Source organism: Brassica rapa, chromosome A06 (genome assembly GCF_000309985.2).
Source record: "Brassica rapa cultivar Chiifu-401-42 chromosome A06, CAAS_Brap_v3.01, whole genome shotgun sequence".
In the NCBI taxonomy this organism is placed as follows: Eukaryota; Viridiplantae; Streptophyta; class Magnoliopsida; order Brassicales; family Brassicaceae; genus Brassica; species Brassica rapa.
In genome coordinates this window covers 26,659,757-26,679,748 of record NC_024800.2, presented here as the reverse complement: position 1 = coordinate 26,679,748, position 19,992 = coordinate 26,659,757, and the positions used below count along the sequence as shown (strand labels likewise).

The 19,992-nt window shown below is 35.9% G+C and overlaps 1 protein-coding gene and 2 pseudogenes across 1 annotated transcript; 2 read left to right on the top strand and 1 right to left on the bottom strand.

Annotated features, from left to right (window-relative positions):
* Nucleotides 1-101: 101 nt before the first annotated feature.
* Nucleotides 102-8,441, bottom strand: LOC103827852 (annotated as a pseudogene).
* Nucleotides 8,442-11,808: 3,367 nt separating this feature from the next.
* LOC103827549 lies at nt 11,809-12,452 on the top strand (annotated as a pseudogene).
* Nucleotides 12,453-12,771: 319 nt separating this feature from the next.
* Nucleotides 12,772-14,406, top strand: LOC103827851 (amino-acid permease BAT1-like). The gene is made up of 5 exons (XM_033273368.1): nt 12,772-13,007; nt 13,082-13,263; nt 13,358-13,647; nt 13,718-13,847; nt 13,924-14,406. Exons 2-5 carry the CDS (start codon nt 13,096-13,098, stop codon nt 14,194-14,196), a joined length of 861 nt encoding a protein of 286 aa, XP_033129259.1. The 5' UTR covers nt 12,772-13,007; nt 13,082-13,095; the 3' UTR covers nt 14,197-14,406.
* Nucleotides 14,407-19,992: the final 5,586 nt, after the last annotated feature.

Below are 19,992 nucleotides of genomic sequence, written 5' to 3'. Positions count from 1 at the left end.
TATGAGGGAAACAATTTTTCACACTAAAAGCAACTGATTTTCTTGTGGTGGCTGCCAAGAGAACAACAGTTTAAAAAGCCTAATCCCTGTTTTCTGCAAGATGATAGATAAAAGGAGCTATCCTTAAAAAACCATAAAGCATACACAGAAGCTACGTTCTCTGCAGGCTTAGCTTAATATTTTTACAGGAAAGGTACATGACAAGTGATAAAAGAAAAGGTACTTCAGAGTCAGAACATAAGAAGAAAGACTTGAGCATAGTCAAGTCTATGGAGCTTTTCCATGTTGATTCCACCCAAATTTCGCTGCTCCTCATGTGCAAACACTTCTCCTTCATCGCTTCCAGCTATCAATAACTCCGTCGCATGTGCTACCATCCTAGAAACAAACACAAAAGAGTACCATCCTGATCCGTTAAACAATTTAGCATTCTACATGGATTTAGTAACAAAAAACAGAGACCGTCTTGCCTACCAAGAGCCAAACTCTATTGAACACACTGCTAGCACAACCTGCCTCATTTCATTATCGACTTTCTTTAATAAGGGATGGGGATACTTGGTTGAGAAAGGCTGAATGGTCAAGGATCGCTTTTACGCGAGAAATGGGGACCACCCTCTAGGCCTAAGTAATCAAGCCGAGTTAGGATGAAAGAAATATGAGATGGTTACACCTCTGGTTGGGATTAAAATCCATTTTGACCTCATTGTTTTTTCCAAAGTTTCCAGTAAGCTGACTCGTAAATTTATGGGAAGCGTGGCCTGGCTGAACACATTTTCCGATCAGTAACCATTACTCATACAGTTATAAGATACTGAAGTGAAAAGTGGCTGACCAGTGATTCTTGAGCTTTCCTACATTGATGTGCACCCATCTCTGCCTTCCCCAGGCTAATATTATCTGTTTCGAAAAGCTAAGAAAGTGCATGGAAAAAGCCAGGTTATTGGGACATATATGTTATGATCTTTTAAGAATTTTGTTTATACCAGTTCAAGAGAGCTTCTTGCTTCGCCTCTTCCCAATCCCAACCACTAAAGTGTCATTGTGATAGTTTGATTCTGTTTCACCATTCCAAGGTTCCAGACAACTTTAATGGACGAAGAGTACCTAAAGAAGAGCACGAACGATACCAACAGAGTGCCACAATAGCGGAGCCAAATCATGAAAGATCTCTCTCTTCTGAAAAATAAAAGCAAAGCAAAAATACACGAAACATGTTATATTATTACAGAACATCAAAATTATATAACTTTGTAATTGTCTAGAGTCTCAATGATTATCCTACAAATCTGAAAGCATGTCCTAGATTCACCGAGCAAAACAAACCAAAACCTTGTAATAAAAAAAAAAACTCGATTGTGGATACAAAAACCAAAACAATCAGGACTCATAAGCAACATCAAGCAAGGTAAGTTTAACCGCAGATGTCGCGCACAGAGAGCTTGTGATCGTTGCTTTTTAGTTCAAGTTAGAGTGACCACTTCTCGATGGTAGAACACTTTTTTTTTTGTTCCTGCTGGTAGGTAGAATTATTAAGTATCATGTGGTAATAACCACAGGACATAAAGAAATTTAACAGTTAAAAATCAGAAGAAACCTCTTACTTCATCAGCTGGTTTGGGTCTTTTCACAGTTCTCACCATGAAGTTCTTGCACCACCATTCAACCTTTCATAGGCTTTGCATTTCTGCACAAAGTTTAACACTTTTCAATCAAGCCATGTGACAAATGCTGAATATGAATCTACGATCAGGACCAAGATGACAAACATTACCTAGATATTATGAGATTGAAGATCTCATTGGCAGTCTTTACCTTAGGCTGAAACTCCAGGTGCAAAGCATAACATGTGTTTTCAAATCCCTTAACCTGCAAATTATTATGAATCAGCGCCATGGTCAGCTTTGGAAAATTAACAAAAGTTAGAACTTTTCTTTTAGTACTCCTCATACAACGAATGAATCATAGCGACTTAGTAGAGAAACATTACATATTCCTACCAAACTTTAAGATAGCGAAGATTATCATTGTAGTGTTCCGATTGCCAGAGCTTGCGAACGGTTTGCTCGTACATCACTAACCGTTCCAGCATTCTCGTCCTGGAGGAAAAGCCTCTACCATCCATTTCATACATTTGAGAGAAGCTCACGCATAGAGATTGGATCAGGAAGACAAAGTAGAAGATAAAAGGAACTCACTTGATCCATGGAAAGAGAGGGTCATCACCATCGTATTCATAGTTATTCTCAATCAACTTCCTAAGAACCATAAAATTAATGAATGATTCTGAAGAAACCAAGAGCATAGATGTGAAAAGTTGAAAGCTTTGCCTCGGTTTCTCCTTGCATAACAAAAAGCATACCTTTTTATAGATCGTGGGTGATCGATTAACGGAGGGCTTAAAGATGATTACTGGTTTCGTGATGAAGGAGATGAAAGATCGGCTGCGATTAGCTCTGGAGACGCGAAGAAACACTCACAGTATGGAAAACGCCGCGTTTCACCACGAAGATGTTGATTCCAGCACGCCATGGGCTTCACGACGAAACGGTCCAACAACGCAAAAAACTCGGATGAAAGGCGAAATAAACTTAAACTTCCAACGGCTCCTTGACAAAAAAAAAGATAAGATCTTGTGTTTGGCTGTCATCCACAAGCTTAGTTTAGGGAGTGTTTATTAGAGCAAATCAAAGGAGCCGTTGGAAGTTTAAATTTCAGTTTGTAAGTTTGAATTAGTCAATTTCTGTTTGCTTTTAGTAGTCTATAAATAGCCTTACAAAGAGCAACAAGTTCCTACAATAGCAGCACTAAACCAACTAATAAACTTGGTCCTAGATACATGGATATCACTAACCATGATCTTTTTTATTCAATGAAAGTAGTGCATTATTCAGATATTTACAGAGCTTTTGATCAAACAGAAGATCCAGAGTCATCTCCCGTTTGGCTAAGCGAAGCTTGCCAATTCTTTACCGCCTGCGGAAGCGGAAGATCGTAGTCTATACCGTAGAGGTCATGAGGATCGACCTCAGTTGGTTTCCATTGGACTGTGAGTGAAGAAAGAACGTTAACGATATGAGACATGTCAGGTCTTTGGTAAGGCTCACGTGCACAGCAATGACCAGCAAGCTCCCAAACTTTTTCAACCCTGGCTAAGGTGTCTTCGTCCAGCTCGATGTTTGTGTCTATTGCGTTTTTGAAGGCGTTCTCGTTTCTGTCTTTGCTTGCTGCTACACGACGGAACCATGTCACTAGATGGACGCTGTCCTCACGTTGCGTCTCATCAAGAGCTTTACGTCCAGTGACTAGCTCCATAAGTATGACCCCGAGGCTGAATATGTCTACCTTGGTCGTCACTCTTCCAGTCACTGCCATAATCAAACCACAAAGTATGAAACTTTAGAATTAGGGTAAGTTCTAAATCAATCAAAGTATGAAACATTAACCGTTGCAAACCTGCATATTCTGGAGCAAGGTAACCGAAGGTCCCAGCTACACGAGTCTCGATGGAGTTTTTGCCTTCAGGGGCTAAACGGACTAGCCCAAAGTCAGAGACTTTCGCTCTCATATCATCACCAAGGAGGATGTTTGATGGCTTAAGATCCCTATGGATGAAACTCTGATGAGCAAGCGTGTGTAGATACTCCACACCCCTAGCTACATCCAAGGCAATAGCCAATCTTCTAGTCCAATCAAGAGGTTTCCGCTCTTCTTCCTTCCAGTGGAACAGATGCTGGCTCAAAGTTCCCTGCGGCATGTACTCGTAGACAAGAAGTCTCTCGTTACCATCAAGACAGTAACCAAGAAGCCCAACGAGATGACGGTGACGCATTTTAGTCAACAAAGTGATTTCTGATTTGAACTCAGCGAGTTCCTTATCACTCACAACAGAAGCAGAAGACTCCATCTTCTTGACAGCTATTTTCGTCCCATCACTGAGTTCACCTTTGTAAACTACACTGAAACCGCCTTTCCCGAGGATATTCTCTTCGCTGAAGTTGTTTGTCGCGCTCCTCAAAACCTGTATGGGTATAACCAAGTTCCCAGACTCCACCACGTGAATGTCACTGTTGGCGCTTCCGCTGTGACTGTAAGAGCTCTCGGTTCCTCCTCCTCCCCCATTGTTGAGACTAGAAGCTGCAACTGTGAGTTTAATTGCATCGCTGTCAATACACAATGCACCAACAACATACAATGCACCAACAATACACAATGCAACAACAACACCACCAACCACAGGAACAATGATCTTGACACTGCTCGACCATTTAGAACTTCCGCCACCACCAGTGCTATTATGTCCAGACCCTCCATGAGTTCCACCACTCTGAGACAGGTCCATCCTTATCGATGTTAAGGTTACCAGTAGTCACAACATTCACACCTTCCCTGAACTTCGGCACACCACCGTAGAAGTCATTGTTAGACACATCAAGCAGCCAAAGCTTAGGCAAAGTGGTAAGCTCCTTCGGTATTCTCCCGCTGAGTTTGTTGCTATAAAGAATGATCTTTTCCAACGACGAAAGCCTGGCAAAACTCGGAGATATCGTACCAATAAGATTGTGTTTCCCTAGGTTAACAACTGTAATGTTACTTCCGACACAAGAAATCCCGAGCCAGCTAGCACACGGATTATTGCCTCTCCAACTCACAGCAAGCTTCACCGGATAACCAAACGACTCAGCTATAGACAGCAAGGTCTCAACACGAGAATCACAAGGAGCACCAGGAATCTCCAGACAAAAGCTATTCGTTTTCGCTACCGCATCAACACTAACAGACTTGTCGAATAATGGAGAAGGTCCTTGGAAGTAGTTACTCGTCAAATTTACAATGGTAAGAGATTTCAGACCAGTAAACGACGGTGGAACAACACCAGTGAGCTGATTCCCTCCTACATTGAAGAGCCTCAGAGACTGCAAACCGGAGAGATCAGGGATCGGACCTGAAAAGGCGTTGCCTTGCAGATCAACCTCGACGAGAGAAGTCATATTCTGTAACACCGAGATGGTACCGTTGAGGCGCTGTCCGTTGAGGCAAAGCTCCTGTAAAGACGACCCCGACAAACTCGAAGGTAACGGTCCGGAAAGACTGTTTCGAGAAAGCTTCAACGAAGCGAGGCTTGGAAGCGTCTCGGAGCCGAATAATACGGTAATCGAACCGGTGAGGTTGCAATTAATTAAAGAAAGGTTCTTGAGTAGCGTGGCGTCCTTAACAGTCTCCGGAATTTCCCACGAAGAGAACGGGTTCTCGTCTAAATACACCTCTTGCAAGGAGTTCATCCCGGAGAAGAGATTCTCCGGAGTCGAATCGAAGAGGTTGTCGTGGAGGTTGAGAGTCTGTAGATTCGTGAGACCGGAGAGATCGGGAATTGGGCCGGAGATTCTGTTGGAGAAGAGCTCGAGGACGACGAGCTCGGAGAGGTTCTGGAGATTCGGAGGGAGAGTGCCGCGGATGCCTTTCTGATTGAGCTGGATCCGAGTGACGCGGCTGCTCCCGTCGCATTGGACAGTGTCCCACTTGCAAGGGTTCGGGTTCGACCAGTCCACGTCCGAGGTGAGATTTAGGCTCGATTTGAAGGATAGCATGATCCTCGCGTCGTCTTGAGGAGCAGCGAAATTGAGGAAGGCGAGGAGGAGGAGGAGACAGAGGAAGAGATGAGATCTTGTCATTTTTGGAGGTTGTAGAGTATAGTGTCTAGGGTTTTACGCGGCATTGAAGATTAGGTGAAGAAGAAGAAGAAGAAGAAGAAGAAGAAGAAGGAAAAACAATTATAGAAATTGTCATGATCAGTGAATTATAGAAATTACTAGTGTTATTCCCATGCTACGCATGGAGAAAAATAATTAGACTTCAAATTATTAAATAATAAATTTGTAATTTTATAATTAATAATTAAACTATTATATATTTTAATTAAATACTATATAAATATAGATATGAATGGCATGTGAGGTGGTTGCATTCACCCTAAATTTTTTTGGAAACGGTAAAACAATATATCTTGTATTTTTGAGAAATAGATATATATAGCTAGCGAACATTTTATGTTAAAAATTTAAGATATACCAACGTATATAATTATAGTTTAAAGTACTCTATGTGATTCATTCGTTATTCTTTGTATTTTTCATGTAGATAAATCTTCCATATAAAGCATAAATTTGTATTTTTGATCATAGAACAATGATATAATTATAAGCTATAACAAAACATTATTAAAATTTATACCTACTTTGTTGATAGTTTGAGAGTTATTAGAAACCCAACAGAAAGAAACAATTATGAAAAAGAATATCCATATTCTGATGTTACAAAAAAACACATTTGAGATTTTTCTTTACCTTTTTCTCAAACACGTTCATCATCTTCTAAACACCAAAAACCCTTATATATTTTTAGTGGCTACTTCTTTTATTCCCTTTTTCCATTTCTGTGTTTGTTTCTTATTAGTGACTACAATATCTTGTTTCAAATACGTTTTCTCTATCTGTAACAAATAGGGAATATAGATTTTCTAAAAATAAGTCATAAGAACATATATGAAAACTCATACCAAAAAATAAAACCAACTATGAAAAACAATTTATAGAGAAAAGAAGTTTAGAAATACTTTGTTTACCTTCTTTGCTGATAATTTATTTTATAATCTTGGACACCACCAGAGTATAATTGGTATTTGGGTTCTCATACAACGTAGGCTAAGTACGGTGAAGTGAGACTCTGAAAAAAATGAACACAAAGGAAATGCATTAGAAATTTATTGATTATCTTGACGGTGATTTCAAGTTATATAGAAAAGAAAGCAGTTTGACAAAAAGCAGTTTGGTAATAGATAAGTGGACTAAAACGTGGGATTATATTCTGAGAAAAATTAGGATAGACAGTTTGAATTGTAGAAAAATAGGAGATGAAAGAAAAAAATTTATCGATTATTTTTTTGGTTTTTGTAAATTAATGCCATGTGTCAAAATCTTATTGGCAATGTGACTTGTGCTTAGTATATAAATGATAAATCATTTCTAGAATTACCATGATCAGTGAAGTATTGCCCAAAAGCCCCCAAACGATGAAAATGTTTGATTTTAAAAATTTTTTTGTCCAATTTAAGAAAATCATGGATAAAAAAAACTCATTGTTCATTCTGAGATGCATTAGTTGAAATTTGTGAAAAAATATATTCTAATACTTATTATTAAACCAAAATATTTTATCTTATATATTTTATGATTTATTGTAATTTTAATAAGAAATAATTAATTTAAATAAATTATATTTGTGGATGTTTTATAAACATAAGATATTTGGGGTTAACTGGTACATTTTTGTAAGTAGAAGGTGTTAGTAACATTAATTAAATAAAGATAGAATCATTTTTTTTTCTAACAGCAAGAATCATTTTAGAATATTGATTTTGTAGTGAAAAATGAAAAAACACATTAGAGTAGCCATTTTGGTGTTGCATCATTTTAAAGTAAATTATACGGCAATACATTGGAGATGCTCTTAAAACCTATAACCAATTGTATGTACATATTTAAAAGGTTAATAAACAATTTTTGTTTCACAAAAAAAAAATACAATTATGTATTCCCATGTTTAAAATTTCGCTAAGGCGTGAGTCGGACGGACATCATGCGCTTAGAGGGTTAACAAAAAATGGGAAATAAAATCAAAAAATAAAAGGAAATAATTTTGAGCACTTTTGAAGTTTGCGATACATATATATATTTATTAACTTTCGTATAGAAAGCAGTATAGTTGCATCGTTCTAGTGGTCACTGGGAGTGCTTTTAAACAATCCAACCCGAGTTTGAGGGCGCGTTAAATCAATTTTTTTTCTTTTTTTAATGATTTCTTTAAGGAGTGGTATTATTGTAATTACATCTTCTTCTTCTTTCCGATAGTTTAGATTTTCTCTGTAATACTTTTTTTGCGGCCATCAACCATGGATTTACCAAATCCTTTAAATTTTTGAGCTTTTTTGGGTTTCTATACATCAAATACATAGATTTGTTTTTTATTCTTCGATTTAAAACATTAGAAACTCCAATTTTTTTATGTTTTCTAATAAATCCGATTTTTTGGCCAAACAAAGTAAATTCACCACGGTAAAGTTCAACCTAACGTTCCAGTGCCCGATTAAACGGCTCTGCGACCGCTTTTTTGAATCAGAGATGTATTCTAGATTTCAGGTGGTTATCAAAGGTGGTTATAGAAGTCGGTTACATTAAGTCATTAAGCTTCGTTGCAGTTATCCTATAAAAAAATATGTATTGTTAAAATAATTGTTGGACCTTACTTTTATCAATGGGTCACACTGCTGTTTTAATAGAATACTAGAGTTTAACCCGCACATCGTGCGTGTATATTTTCATTTTATAAATATTTAATTTTGATATTATTATATAAATTTAAATATACAATTTATATCTTAGTGTTATATATTTTATAACTCTTTAATTTTATTTTTTTAGGTTTCTTATTATAATATAGGGGTTTGTTTTATTTTTATTACGTTTTCGAGTTTTCATAATTTGAAATAATCAAATAAAAAATATTCTTCAACATATGATTTTTAAAAATTTATAGCTGTAGAAATAAAATTTTAACATATGTTAATAACTTCATTTGTATAAAAAAATCTGACATGATTAACAATTTTGAACCCGTTTTAGTGGTAGATGATAATTTATTTAAATGAAAGCATTATATTACTTAATTACGAAATTAATTAATGCAATATTTAATAAAAATTATTTAAAATTTTATTAGAATTTTGTTAGATTTTTCTCAACAGATTTTGTTATAACTGAAGATAAAATTCAAATCTATAGTTAAAATTAATTTATTATAATATTCCTATTAATTATTATGTCATTTTATGTGATTAATGAAATGGTCTTAGTAGACTTCTAAATAGTAAATAAAAATGGTACTTCTCTTTTAATAGAGAAGATATAATTTTCATTAACTATTTTAAATATACAAAGATTTAAAAATTTGATAGAACTTAGAGAAATTAATTTCATACAAACGAACGATAAGATCACATATGCATCCAAAAGAGGTTATTTTTGACAGAGATGTGAGGTCTGTAATTCCAAAAACGGTTAGATACTTTCCTTTAATTTCTGAAGGAAAATGATCGGGATGTATCTACACACACAAATACAATGATCCAGAACTAGTTCGTGGATGGTCCACCACGTTAACATGTCATGGAAATAAAACATTATTGACTTATCGACTTCATATTAAAATAAGACATTTTGGGATAAGAAGAATAGAATTAAAGCAAAGTTGCATAAACATATGTAAGATGATGAAGTAAACTTGAATGTGGTCAAACTGGAACATATAATTGTCGAGGAGAATACATAAACTTATTCTGGATACAAAATTCTATATATCGTGAGTAATTTTTACGATCAAATATAAAAAAAATAGACGTGAGTGCGTGTGCGATTCAGAGTGATGAGATGATTAAACGATGTTTTCTTAATACACTTCATGTAACCTCTGCCAATAACTTGGCTTATATCTTGACAAAGGCGCTTCATCCGGGTCCTTTTCATTCTTTGTTGTCAAGACTTTCAGTTTCAAGCCTTTACCATCCTGTGACTCGTCCGGATTAAAGGCTTGCGAGGGTGTATTAGCTTATGAGTACATGTGTATATACTGTAGGAGTCAGTTAGGCAGTTATATTATTCAGCATGTATATAAGTGAGCTATTATTGTACAGTGAATAGGTTAACCTATTATTCAATACATTCATTTTACATATTTACTCTGTTATTACCCAAAATGAAAGGCAGAAATGAAGGAAACAAAAATATATAGTAAAGGTAGGTCCAACAAATAAACAGCTAACTTTAGTTGGCAACAAGCTTCAGTCTATCCCATACTTTTATTTGTACTTATTAAGAAACGGATAAAAGGAAATGAATCATTTGAGAATCCAAGTGATAATTTTCAGTAGAGACAAGAGTATTTGGGATTTTTTTTAAGACAGATATAATTGAAACGGAAATTTGGGTAGCAAGAGGGATTTCAAAACAGTTACCTAACCTTTAAAAAAAAAGGATAATTTAAGGTTTTAATTGGGTTGGAATAAATATTTCGGCTAATTTAAGAGAACAAATAGGGAAGTTCCAAAATTTCGGAAGACTTTAAATAAGGAAAATCGAGGTTTAAATATTTAAATAAAAAATTTATTTAATACTATTTTCATTTTATATTAAGTGTTGTTGTTTTCGACTTTCAATGCAAAATTTATTAATGCTATTCCTAAATTTATTGTTTATTGGTTGAAATATGGTTAGATGTATTGATAATTGTGTTTTTTGTATATAAAATATACAAAATTAATTGTTTTATTAATCTGTGTGCACAAACCTAAAATAACACTTAATATGAAACAAATGAATTACTTATTTTTTTTATATTTGTCTGAATAAAATAAATGAATAAAAATATTTTAAAAGAAATAGAGATGGAACGGGAAACGAAATAATTTCTTGAAATACCCCAAGGCTAAAATGAAAACAGAGCATCTCTCAGGTCAGAGCAAGTTGACAATATACTCCAGAATAAAACCAAACAGACTTGTGACCTTTTTTGCCTGATTACTTGACTTCATCCTTTTTTTTGACACTCACAAACAGTAATTTCTACTTTCTCCATCAGTAAGATCCAATTTTGGATTACTTAATTTTCTTTTTAGCTATAAGATATTTTAGATTCTCTCCCTGGGAGGGGATCTTAACTAAAACAAAATCTGATTTATATTCGCATTCATCTAAAAAAGTCAGTGGCATATCCGATAATGTGATATCTAGAATATACCAATTTATAATAATAAGGATAATATCAGTTGAAAAGAGACTGAAGAGTTTGCAGCGAATCTGAATTTTCCTAGTAATTGTGATTTGCGAATGATTGTGCATTCGAAGAAAAAAAAAATGTTAGGAAAATGCTTCCAAACTCTGTGTGCTAGTGTTGTCCCACAAGGCAAGGAGGGATACAAGGCCCACATAATCGGCTAATTGAAAGCCCATGTAGATAGATATTCCCAGTGGTAGGACCCACGCGGTGTGGAAGAGAAGGCCGAACTAGACCGGTAAGAGAAGTCAAAAAAGTCAAACACGAAAACTGCATTCAATCTAACGCGACGAAGAAGAAGAAGAAGAGGAAGTTATATCAACAACTCCCCCTGTTTCTGTAAACCGTCCAGCAGAAACACGACAAACACCTCTATCGACGTCTCCGACAAAAAGTTGCGAAAATTTAATAAAGACAAAACGCGTCTTCACCCCCATTCCCGTTCCCATTCCCATTCCCATTCCCATTCCCAACCCTCTTCTTCTGCAACTACTATCAGTTTCTATTTTTGGTTCCGTTCCGCACTGCGCTTGTAAACCTAGATCTCACTGTAGTGGAGAAGCGTAATCAAAATCTTCATTGTTCCGATGGTACTTGGATCGCTTTTTTCGCTCCTCTCAAGTTTTGGGGAAATACTCAGGTAAACCTAATCTAGACTCTCCTCTCTGTTTGTCTTCTCTTTTAAAAAAAAAATAAATGTCAACCTGCTAAGTTAGGTTGAAGTCAACGAGAATATAATTAATGGAACAGTGTGCTTAGCACAGCGAATCAGACAGACAAGTCTGGTTGGATATATAGAGCAAGTCTTGTCGTGGTAGTAATGATGATATACTGAGAAACTGCGCGATTGAGATACACCAATCCCTTTTTGATCCAATTAGATTACAAAAGTCTGACTAACTTGATTGTGTGTTTTTTGAACAGGAACAAGAGCCGCAGAGAGGGAGGATGCAAGAGATAGATCTCGGCATTCACACAATAAGAAGCCACGGAGGAGGTCTCGCCTCCAAACACAAGCACGACTGGATCATACTCGTGATCTTGGTGGCCATCGAGATCGGCTTGCAACTCATCTCTCCTTTCTACAGATACGTCGGTAAAGACATGATGACAGATCTCAAGTACCCTTTCAACGACAACACCATCCCCGTTTGGTCAGTGCCCATCTACGCTGTTCTGCTTCCTATCATAATATTCGTCTGCTTCTACATGAAGAGAACGTGCGTGTACATTCTCGGCTTGCTCTTCACCGTTTTGATAACTGGTTTCATCACCGACTCGATTAAGCTAGCCACCGGACGTCCTCGTCCTAACTTCTACTGGCGGGAAAGAGCTGTTCGATGCTTTAGGTGGTGTGGTATGCCATGGTGAGCCAGGAGAAGTCAAGGAAGGTCACAGAAGCTTCCCGAGTGGACAACACCTCTTGGCCATTCGCGAGACTTGGCTTCCTCTCTCTCTCTACTTAGTCTGGTAAAATCAAGGCCTTTAATAGAGAAGGACATGTGACTCACGAGTCACGGGGATCACTACAACGTACAACACCGGTTTGAGATTCGGCGGCACGGTTACTCTGGTTTACGGATGGTTCGTGGCTGGAGTGTTCACTATGTGTGTAGGGTTGTCGATGGCTGAGATCTGCTCCTCGTACCCAACTTCCGGTGGTCTCTACTACTGGAGTGCTATGCTCGCTGGCCCTCGATGGGCTCCTCTTGCCTCTTGGCTGACCGGCTGGTGCATGCTTCTCTTCTCTCTCTGAATCTTTTATTTTGAAAGCAAACCGTCTCTCTAATTTTGTGTGTCACTTTTTTTTCACAATCTTTCAGGTTTAACATTGTTGGTCAGGTGTAGTGTAACAACTCTGACCAGACTTTAGTTCGTTGTTGTGTCTGGCCAAAGTGAAAAGGTTGTGTGTTTGACGAGCGTTGACTTCTCTCTGGCACAGCTGATTCAAGTGATCGTCCTTCTCTCCACCGGCGGTAAAGACGGCGGAGGATACGAAGGATCGGACTATGTAGTCATTGCTATCCATGGGGGGATCTTATTCATACATGCACTTCTCAACAGCCCCCCTATCTCCGTCTTGTCTTTCATTGGACAGCTGGCTGCTCTCTGGAATCTACTAGGTACCTCTCATCTCTTTGTATGTGTTTAAGTCTCAAAAAAGAATAAGTAACCAAGTAAGTATCTCTTATTTAAGGGGTTCTGGTGCTTATGATCCTGATTCCTGTGGTTTCTACCGAGAGAGCCACAACTAAGTTTGTCTTTACTAACTTCAACACTGACAATGGACTCGGCATTACAAGCTACGCCTACATATTCGTTTTGGGACTCCTCATGAGCCAGTACACCATCACAGGGTATGATGCCTCTGCCCACATGGTGAGTATAGAAACAAACAAATGGATTTTGTCTCTTATTCTATGATTCTTGAGCTTTTCTCTTGATAACTGGAATAAAATTAAAAAATTTGTAGACTGAGGAGACGATTGATGCAGACAAGAATGGGGCAAGAGGAATAATCAGTGCCATTGGGATATCAATTTTGTTTGGATGGGGTTATATACGGGGCATAAGCTATGCTGTCACAGACATACCTTACCTCCGGAGTGAGACCAACAACGCTGGTGGGTACGCCATTGCTGAGATCTTCTACTTAGCTTTCAAGAGCAGGTCTGGGAGTGGTACTGGAGGTATCGTGTGCTTAGGCATTGTTGCTGTTGCTGTGTTTTTCTGTGGCATGAGCTCTGTCACCAGCAGTTCTAGGTATGTATGTATTTGCGTTTGGTTTTGAGACTTAGTGGATTTTTATCATATGTATATGGGATATAATCAGGATGGCTTATGCGTTTTCGAGAGATGGAGCTATGCCATTTTCTCCCTTATGGCACAAAGTGAACAGCAGAGAGGTTCCCGTTAACGCGGTTTGGCTCTCTGCTTCCATATCTTTCTGTATGGCCCTCACCGTAAGCTCCGTCTCTCTCTTTCTTCTTCTCTATGTGATGGGATTACTGTTTGACTGATCTGATCTAAAACTGGCAGTCACTGGGGAGTATAGTGGCGTTCCACGCAATGGTGTCCATAGCAACGACTGGACTGTACATAGCATACGCAATACCGATCTTTCTAAGAGTGACGCTGTCACGCAAAACCTTTGTGGCTGGACCATTCAGCCTAGGGAGGTACGGAAAGGTGGTCGGTTGGGTGGCAGTCATATGGGTTGCAACCATCTCCGTCCTCTTCTCACTTCCCGTGGCATATCCCATAACGGCCCGCCATTGGTTTACAGGCCCCGTCTCCAACATTCTTAGCTGAAACAACTTTATAGTATTTTGGGGTTGTTTCATGTTTGTTTTCTTATTTATATATATAGTAAAGGCATTCAAGATATAATCTACCGTTTGATATATACAAACAAACATCATCATTTTTTTATTATTATTTTATATCCCCTAAATATTAACTGAAGATTTTTTAAAAAGATGTAATCTTAATTTTGTACTAATTAAATTTTAGACTTGTTTAGGTGGCAATCTCTTAAGTATTTTTATATTGATTATGTGGCATCGTTAGAAAGAGCTTAGACACACTTTAGTGTAAAATTATCAACCCCTAGCAAAATGCATATACAGACTAACTATTTAAGAGTGATGTTGTGCTCTTAACTGAACACATACTAGACGAAAGTTTAACAAATTACTTGTTGTCATGCTTGAGTGTGTATCTTCTGGATTAGTGCCAAAGAAACCTGTAATAATTTAAGAATAAAGTTTTTAAAAATCATTTACTTAAACTTATCCATGAATTATTTATATGTTATAAAGAGTATATACATGCAATTAATAGTTATTATATATATGGGATATAGGGGATTCGTAATTTTCACAAAAAAGAATGTATGTATTAATATAGAGTTATTTTTATGTATGAATACTTATAGACAATTTAATTATATAAGTAATATATTATAAAATTAAAGGACCATACATTGTGTACAAACGGATATGTGTATAAACACACCTAAATTATATTTTCAAATTTCAGACCTATTTGCAGGTTTTGTAAAAGCTAGGTCCATTACTTTTCATTTTTTTTTGTTTTGATCTGGCCCATAATTGCAAAACCCAAAATTCAGCAAGTTCGGCAAACTTTATCAGATAACCATATTTTAAAACTTTAATCAAACTATAGTTGAAGACTTGGTAAGGATGTATGCATATTTTTATGTAAAAAGTGTGTAGGTAATGAGTCAAATATTAACCACATGAAGAGATGTTAAAATGTGCATAAGCGAGTGGGCCTAAACGGCCAAATATAGAATTATTATGAAAAAATAAATAGATTTATACAGGGTCATTCCGTTTATATTTAGATTGTTATTTTTTGAAAAAAAATTATGTTATAATTGTATTTAAAACCTATTAGGACTTACTGATATTTTATGGTATGATCAAAAGATTATTTTTATTATCAAAAGATTATATTTAATAAAAATAATCTTTTTAATTTTAAAGTTTTTCTTTAATTTGAATTTTAATTTATTATAGTTTTAAACTCAAATAAAATATTTTTTAAAAAAAAATATTAAATATGAAAGATTATTGATAGAAAATTGCATTCATAAAAAAAAAACATAAACAAGTCTAACGGGCTTAAGCGGACATTTTCAGATTTAACGGGCATGGAACTAAATTGACAACATAAATGGATATGTTTATAAAAAGAACTAAAATTGCAAAGCTTAAGGGTGCGATTGGTAATGGCTGTAGCTTTAAAATTTTTGCTGTAGAAAAAAATCTGTAGACTTTTTGCTGTGACTTTAGATTTTATTGCTGTAGAATTTTATGGAAAGCACTAAACAATTGCTTTGGATATTTGGCTCTGCAGAGCACTTGTACAGCTTTAGATTAATTCAAGAGCTGTGGTTTCAAAAAAAAAATTAAAGCTTGATTGCTCTGAATTTGGTGCTGTGGAAATAAATAGGGCTGTGGACAGCACCTACAGCAACTACCAATCACCCCCTAAATGGGCAGAGGATCCGGACAACCCTTAATAAAATCCCTAACCACATGTATGTTCTTCGTTTACATATAAACGTATTTCATTTCATTAATATCAAATATTTGTCATTATATTTCATCATGTGCAAGACGAAAGTCTCATTCTAGTTTCTTGTGTTTTTACAAACAAACAACATCATCTCATATTCCTAATTTCCTCTTTTTGTATCGATTGGAATTATCATTGGAACTTTACAATAAAAACCGCAAAGACTCGTTTCCCGAATAAAGTTTATGGTTATCGTTAAACAGAAACAATTAACTTAACACCACAATTGTCTAAACTACACGAGAAATATAAACTTCATCGTTAAGTCGTCGTCGTATCAAAGAACGTTCTTTCGAAGAAATCGTAAAAAACGTTTAGAACACAACTAAAAGCCCACTTACAATTTCATACGAAATTGAGCCCGTCAACGCTATGATGGTGTATCTTTACTAGTAGAAGTAGATAAATCTCGCGAAATTAGAAAATAAACATCAAGTTTCCAAGATAATGATGAAGATCGAGAAGAAAAAGAATATTTTCGCGAAGCGATAAACTTGACCTAAGGGCAAAAAGGGGAAACATGAACTGACCCAAAAGGCATATATAAGGAGAGCTAAAGCAAAAGGCGCAAAAAAAAGATTTAGACCTAGAAAAACTCTGCTAGCTTAGAGAAACCTAGAATTTAGGCGGCTTGATTTTTACTTAAACTCTTTTCGTCCTTGTTCTGAGATTGATTTGGCTAGCGAAACTCTGTCCGTCTTGTCTTTCGGAAACCTGTAACTTCACTCTTGTAAATCAATAATACGCCTCTGTGCAACTTATTTTCGGTATTCTGTTATATTTATCTCTTTCGTTTTCATGTGTTTACGGAGATAATCCAGGATATCTGGGTAAGTCGAGTTGACTTGACTTTCCTGGAAAATCGATAGTGCGAATTTCGGTTCCCACAGACACTTCTTCAGGCAGGTGTTACCCATCTGATGAATTTGTTCATTAGCTTCCTAGACCAGCTGTCGCATGCATCTAACAACCTGACTCACGAGAATTAATTCAGGAATAAGACCTACAGTCGTAGTTGTCTACAATCCTAAGTTCAAGGTTCTAATTAGATACTCTAAAACACATGCAATAAGAATTATTCTAATAAAGGATATCTTATAAAATCATCCTAGCAATTCTATGGGTTTGGCTAATCCATCAATCCCCTAACTAAGCCTAAATCTAACGAGGTAAACTACTCATACTTGATAACGCAAAAGATAGCAATAATCTGAATAGAATTCATAAACATATAAGGTAAGAAAGACACGAGTTTCAATATAAATCTCTGAATGAGTCTTGAATATTCTCTCCAAATGTACTAAAAATCTTAAAACTGTATGATGTGGATAATAGATAAAAGATTGTAAAAGATTGAGTGTTGCCCAAACAATGGCAAAAACACATAAAATATTAGCTAAAAGTCAGCCAGGTGTGGATTTTTAATTATGTGGATCTTTGGGCATTAAGTCAGCAACGAAAAAAGTTGGCCCGCTTTCTTGCGTCACCGTCGAACGACATCAAAGGATCTTCGTTGATCGACAGTCCATCTAAATTTGACTCTTGTTGGTTTCTGAAAAACTACGAGTTTATCCTATCTTTAGCTTCAAAATACTCAAAAATAACCACATTACTCCAAATCATATCTGGACTTGAACAGATTCTATAAAGACTACAAAACACATATAATAAATGCAAAAAATATTATATACCATGACTGAGAACTGGTATAATCTATTGTATACCAATAAACTAGATGATGTGAAAGATGTTTTGTTGACTCCACCATCATACATGCAAGACCTTCAGGATCCTTCAAATTAAAAGAATCTTTCATCTTCACGGATGTTATATATATAGAAACCAAGGTTATGTTCACGAGTCATTCGTTTGATAGGACTTATAAAATCTTCAGGATAAAACTCAGTCAATCTCATAACTTTCAGTTTATCAAACTCATGAAATGAATTAATGGGGCTCAAAGATGCAAACTCATGAATTAATAGCATTTATCTAATGCTATTATATAATACACAAATTTCTAAATAATCTACGATAAGAGTTCAGTAAAACATGTTATAACAATCTGCTATCAATGTAAACTTTTTGTAGTGTAAAATATTCAGGATAAAACTCAAACAATCTCCTAACTTTCAGTCCATCAAACTCATGAAATGAATTAATGGAGCTCAAAGATGCAAACTCAAGAATTTGTATATCTAATACAATGTAAAAGCATTCCACCTTGTAATGATACAAATTGGTTACATTGCTTCTTTTTCTTGGATTCTTTTAATCAAATTCATCATTCATAAAAGGGAAAATTTTGTTGATTAGAGATTCCCATTGATTTTTCATGAGCTTATACAATTGTTGCTTGATGGATTTCATAAGAAACATATCATTCAGAATATCCTTTTTTTTTTGAAGAGCATTTGTTAAGCTATTTGTGATTCAAAAAAAAAAAAAGCAGCATCAACTGTAAGTAGAACGCAAAGTCAATGATGTATAAGTACTTGAAAATACCATTAGCTTGTCGTCTTTTTATAACATCACTCCCATCACTTTTAGACATACTCATGTACTTTTATGATAGAAGAAAACAAATCAACCAAACACAGATAAGTTTTATAGTGAGAACCCAACGAGTTTTACCGGGTCTATGAAATTAAACCTCTTGGTTTAATCTCTTTCATGTCTTAATTTCACCTTTCTTAGTTCTTTGATCTATATTTTTTCTGAAAATCTTCTCAAACCATATCCTTCCTCATACAAGAAGCCCAACAACATTTAACAAGAGAACAAGTTTATCAAAGAAATTCTCAACTGCAAAATGCTTTTGAACAACTGCCACAACAACTAATTGTAGCTCGTGAGCAAAACAATGGATGTAATATGCATAAATGAATTCTCTATCTCAATCCATTGAATTCACCCTTCATATTTCTCGATCCATCATAACCTTGTCATATTAGCTTCTTTATACTCAATCCATATTTTAGCAAACAATGAATCAACAACACGCTTTAGAGATATAGAAGATGTTTCTTTCACATGAATCATACAAAGAAACCTTTCAATTACTATCCCTTGTGCAACAAAGCAAAAACCCAATGTTATTTGTTCTTTATCGGAAACATCTGCAGATTCATCCACCTATTAAAAAAATACATCATGACCAATTTATTTAATAATAAATTCAATAACTTCTTCTGCAAAATAATAATCTATGTATGTCTGGATTTTGTAAAACATCATCTGGTTGTTTTTTGGAACCATTCTTTAACATAACTTTACTTACAAGCTCATTTTTCTATGTGATATATTTCACAAGCTCCAAAAAGTTTTTTTTGTTAGCTGAGTCCACCAGTGATGTAGCATACTTCCTATACTACGTTGGCTTTGGTTTTCTTTTACTTAAAGTGTTAAGGCTTTTTATTTCCTTTTATCTTAACGATAAGGATTGGCGTTATTCCTTAAACCGTCATAGTTTTAGTGTTTAGCTTTACTATATATATGTTGATACCTTGGCTTTGTAAGGTACGACTTTTACATTGAATTAATTTTAAGAGCTTTTATAAACTCTGACCTTGTTCTCGGATAGAGCTTCGACTCTCAACGATCTCAAGAAGGCTCGAATCCTAGGCATTCTCAGAATCAATTGGTTTCTTGCGTTATCCGTAGCTTGCGCTACATTAGTTGGTATCAGAGCCTTTCGGTTTTTGATTTCTTAATCAAGACCTTCGATCTTTGCTACTTCCGCACACACATTATACCTCTTCATCATCATCATGCCACCACGAAAACAAACACCAGAAGAACAGCAGGAGGAGCTTCGTGCGACTCTCGAAAACTTCACAACCACTCTACGAGAAACCCTTCTCCAGGCGGTTGAAACAGCCCTTACAACGGTTGTTCAACGACAACAACAAGTGAATGCAGATAACCAACCGCGCGAAGAAGACGATACGGACGAAGATTTGCCCGAGAATCTATTCGCAGAGGCCGAACCACGCAATAACC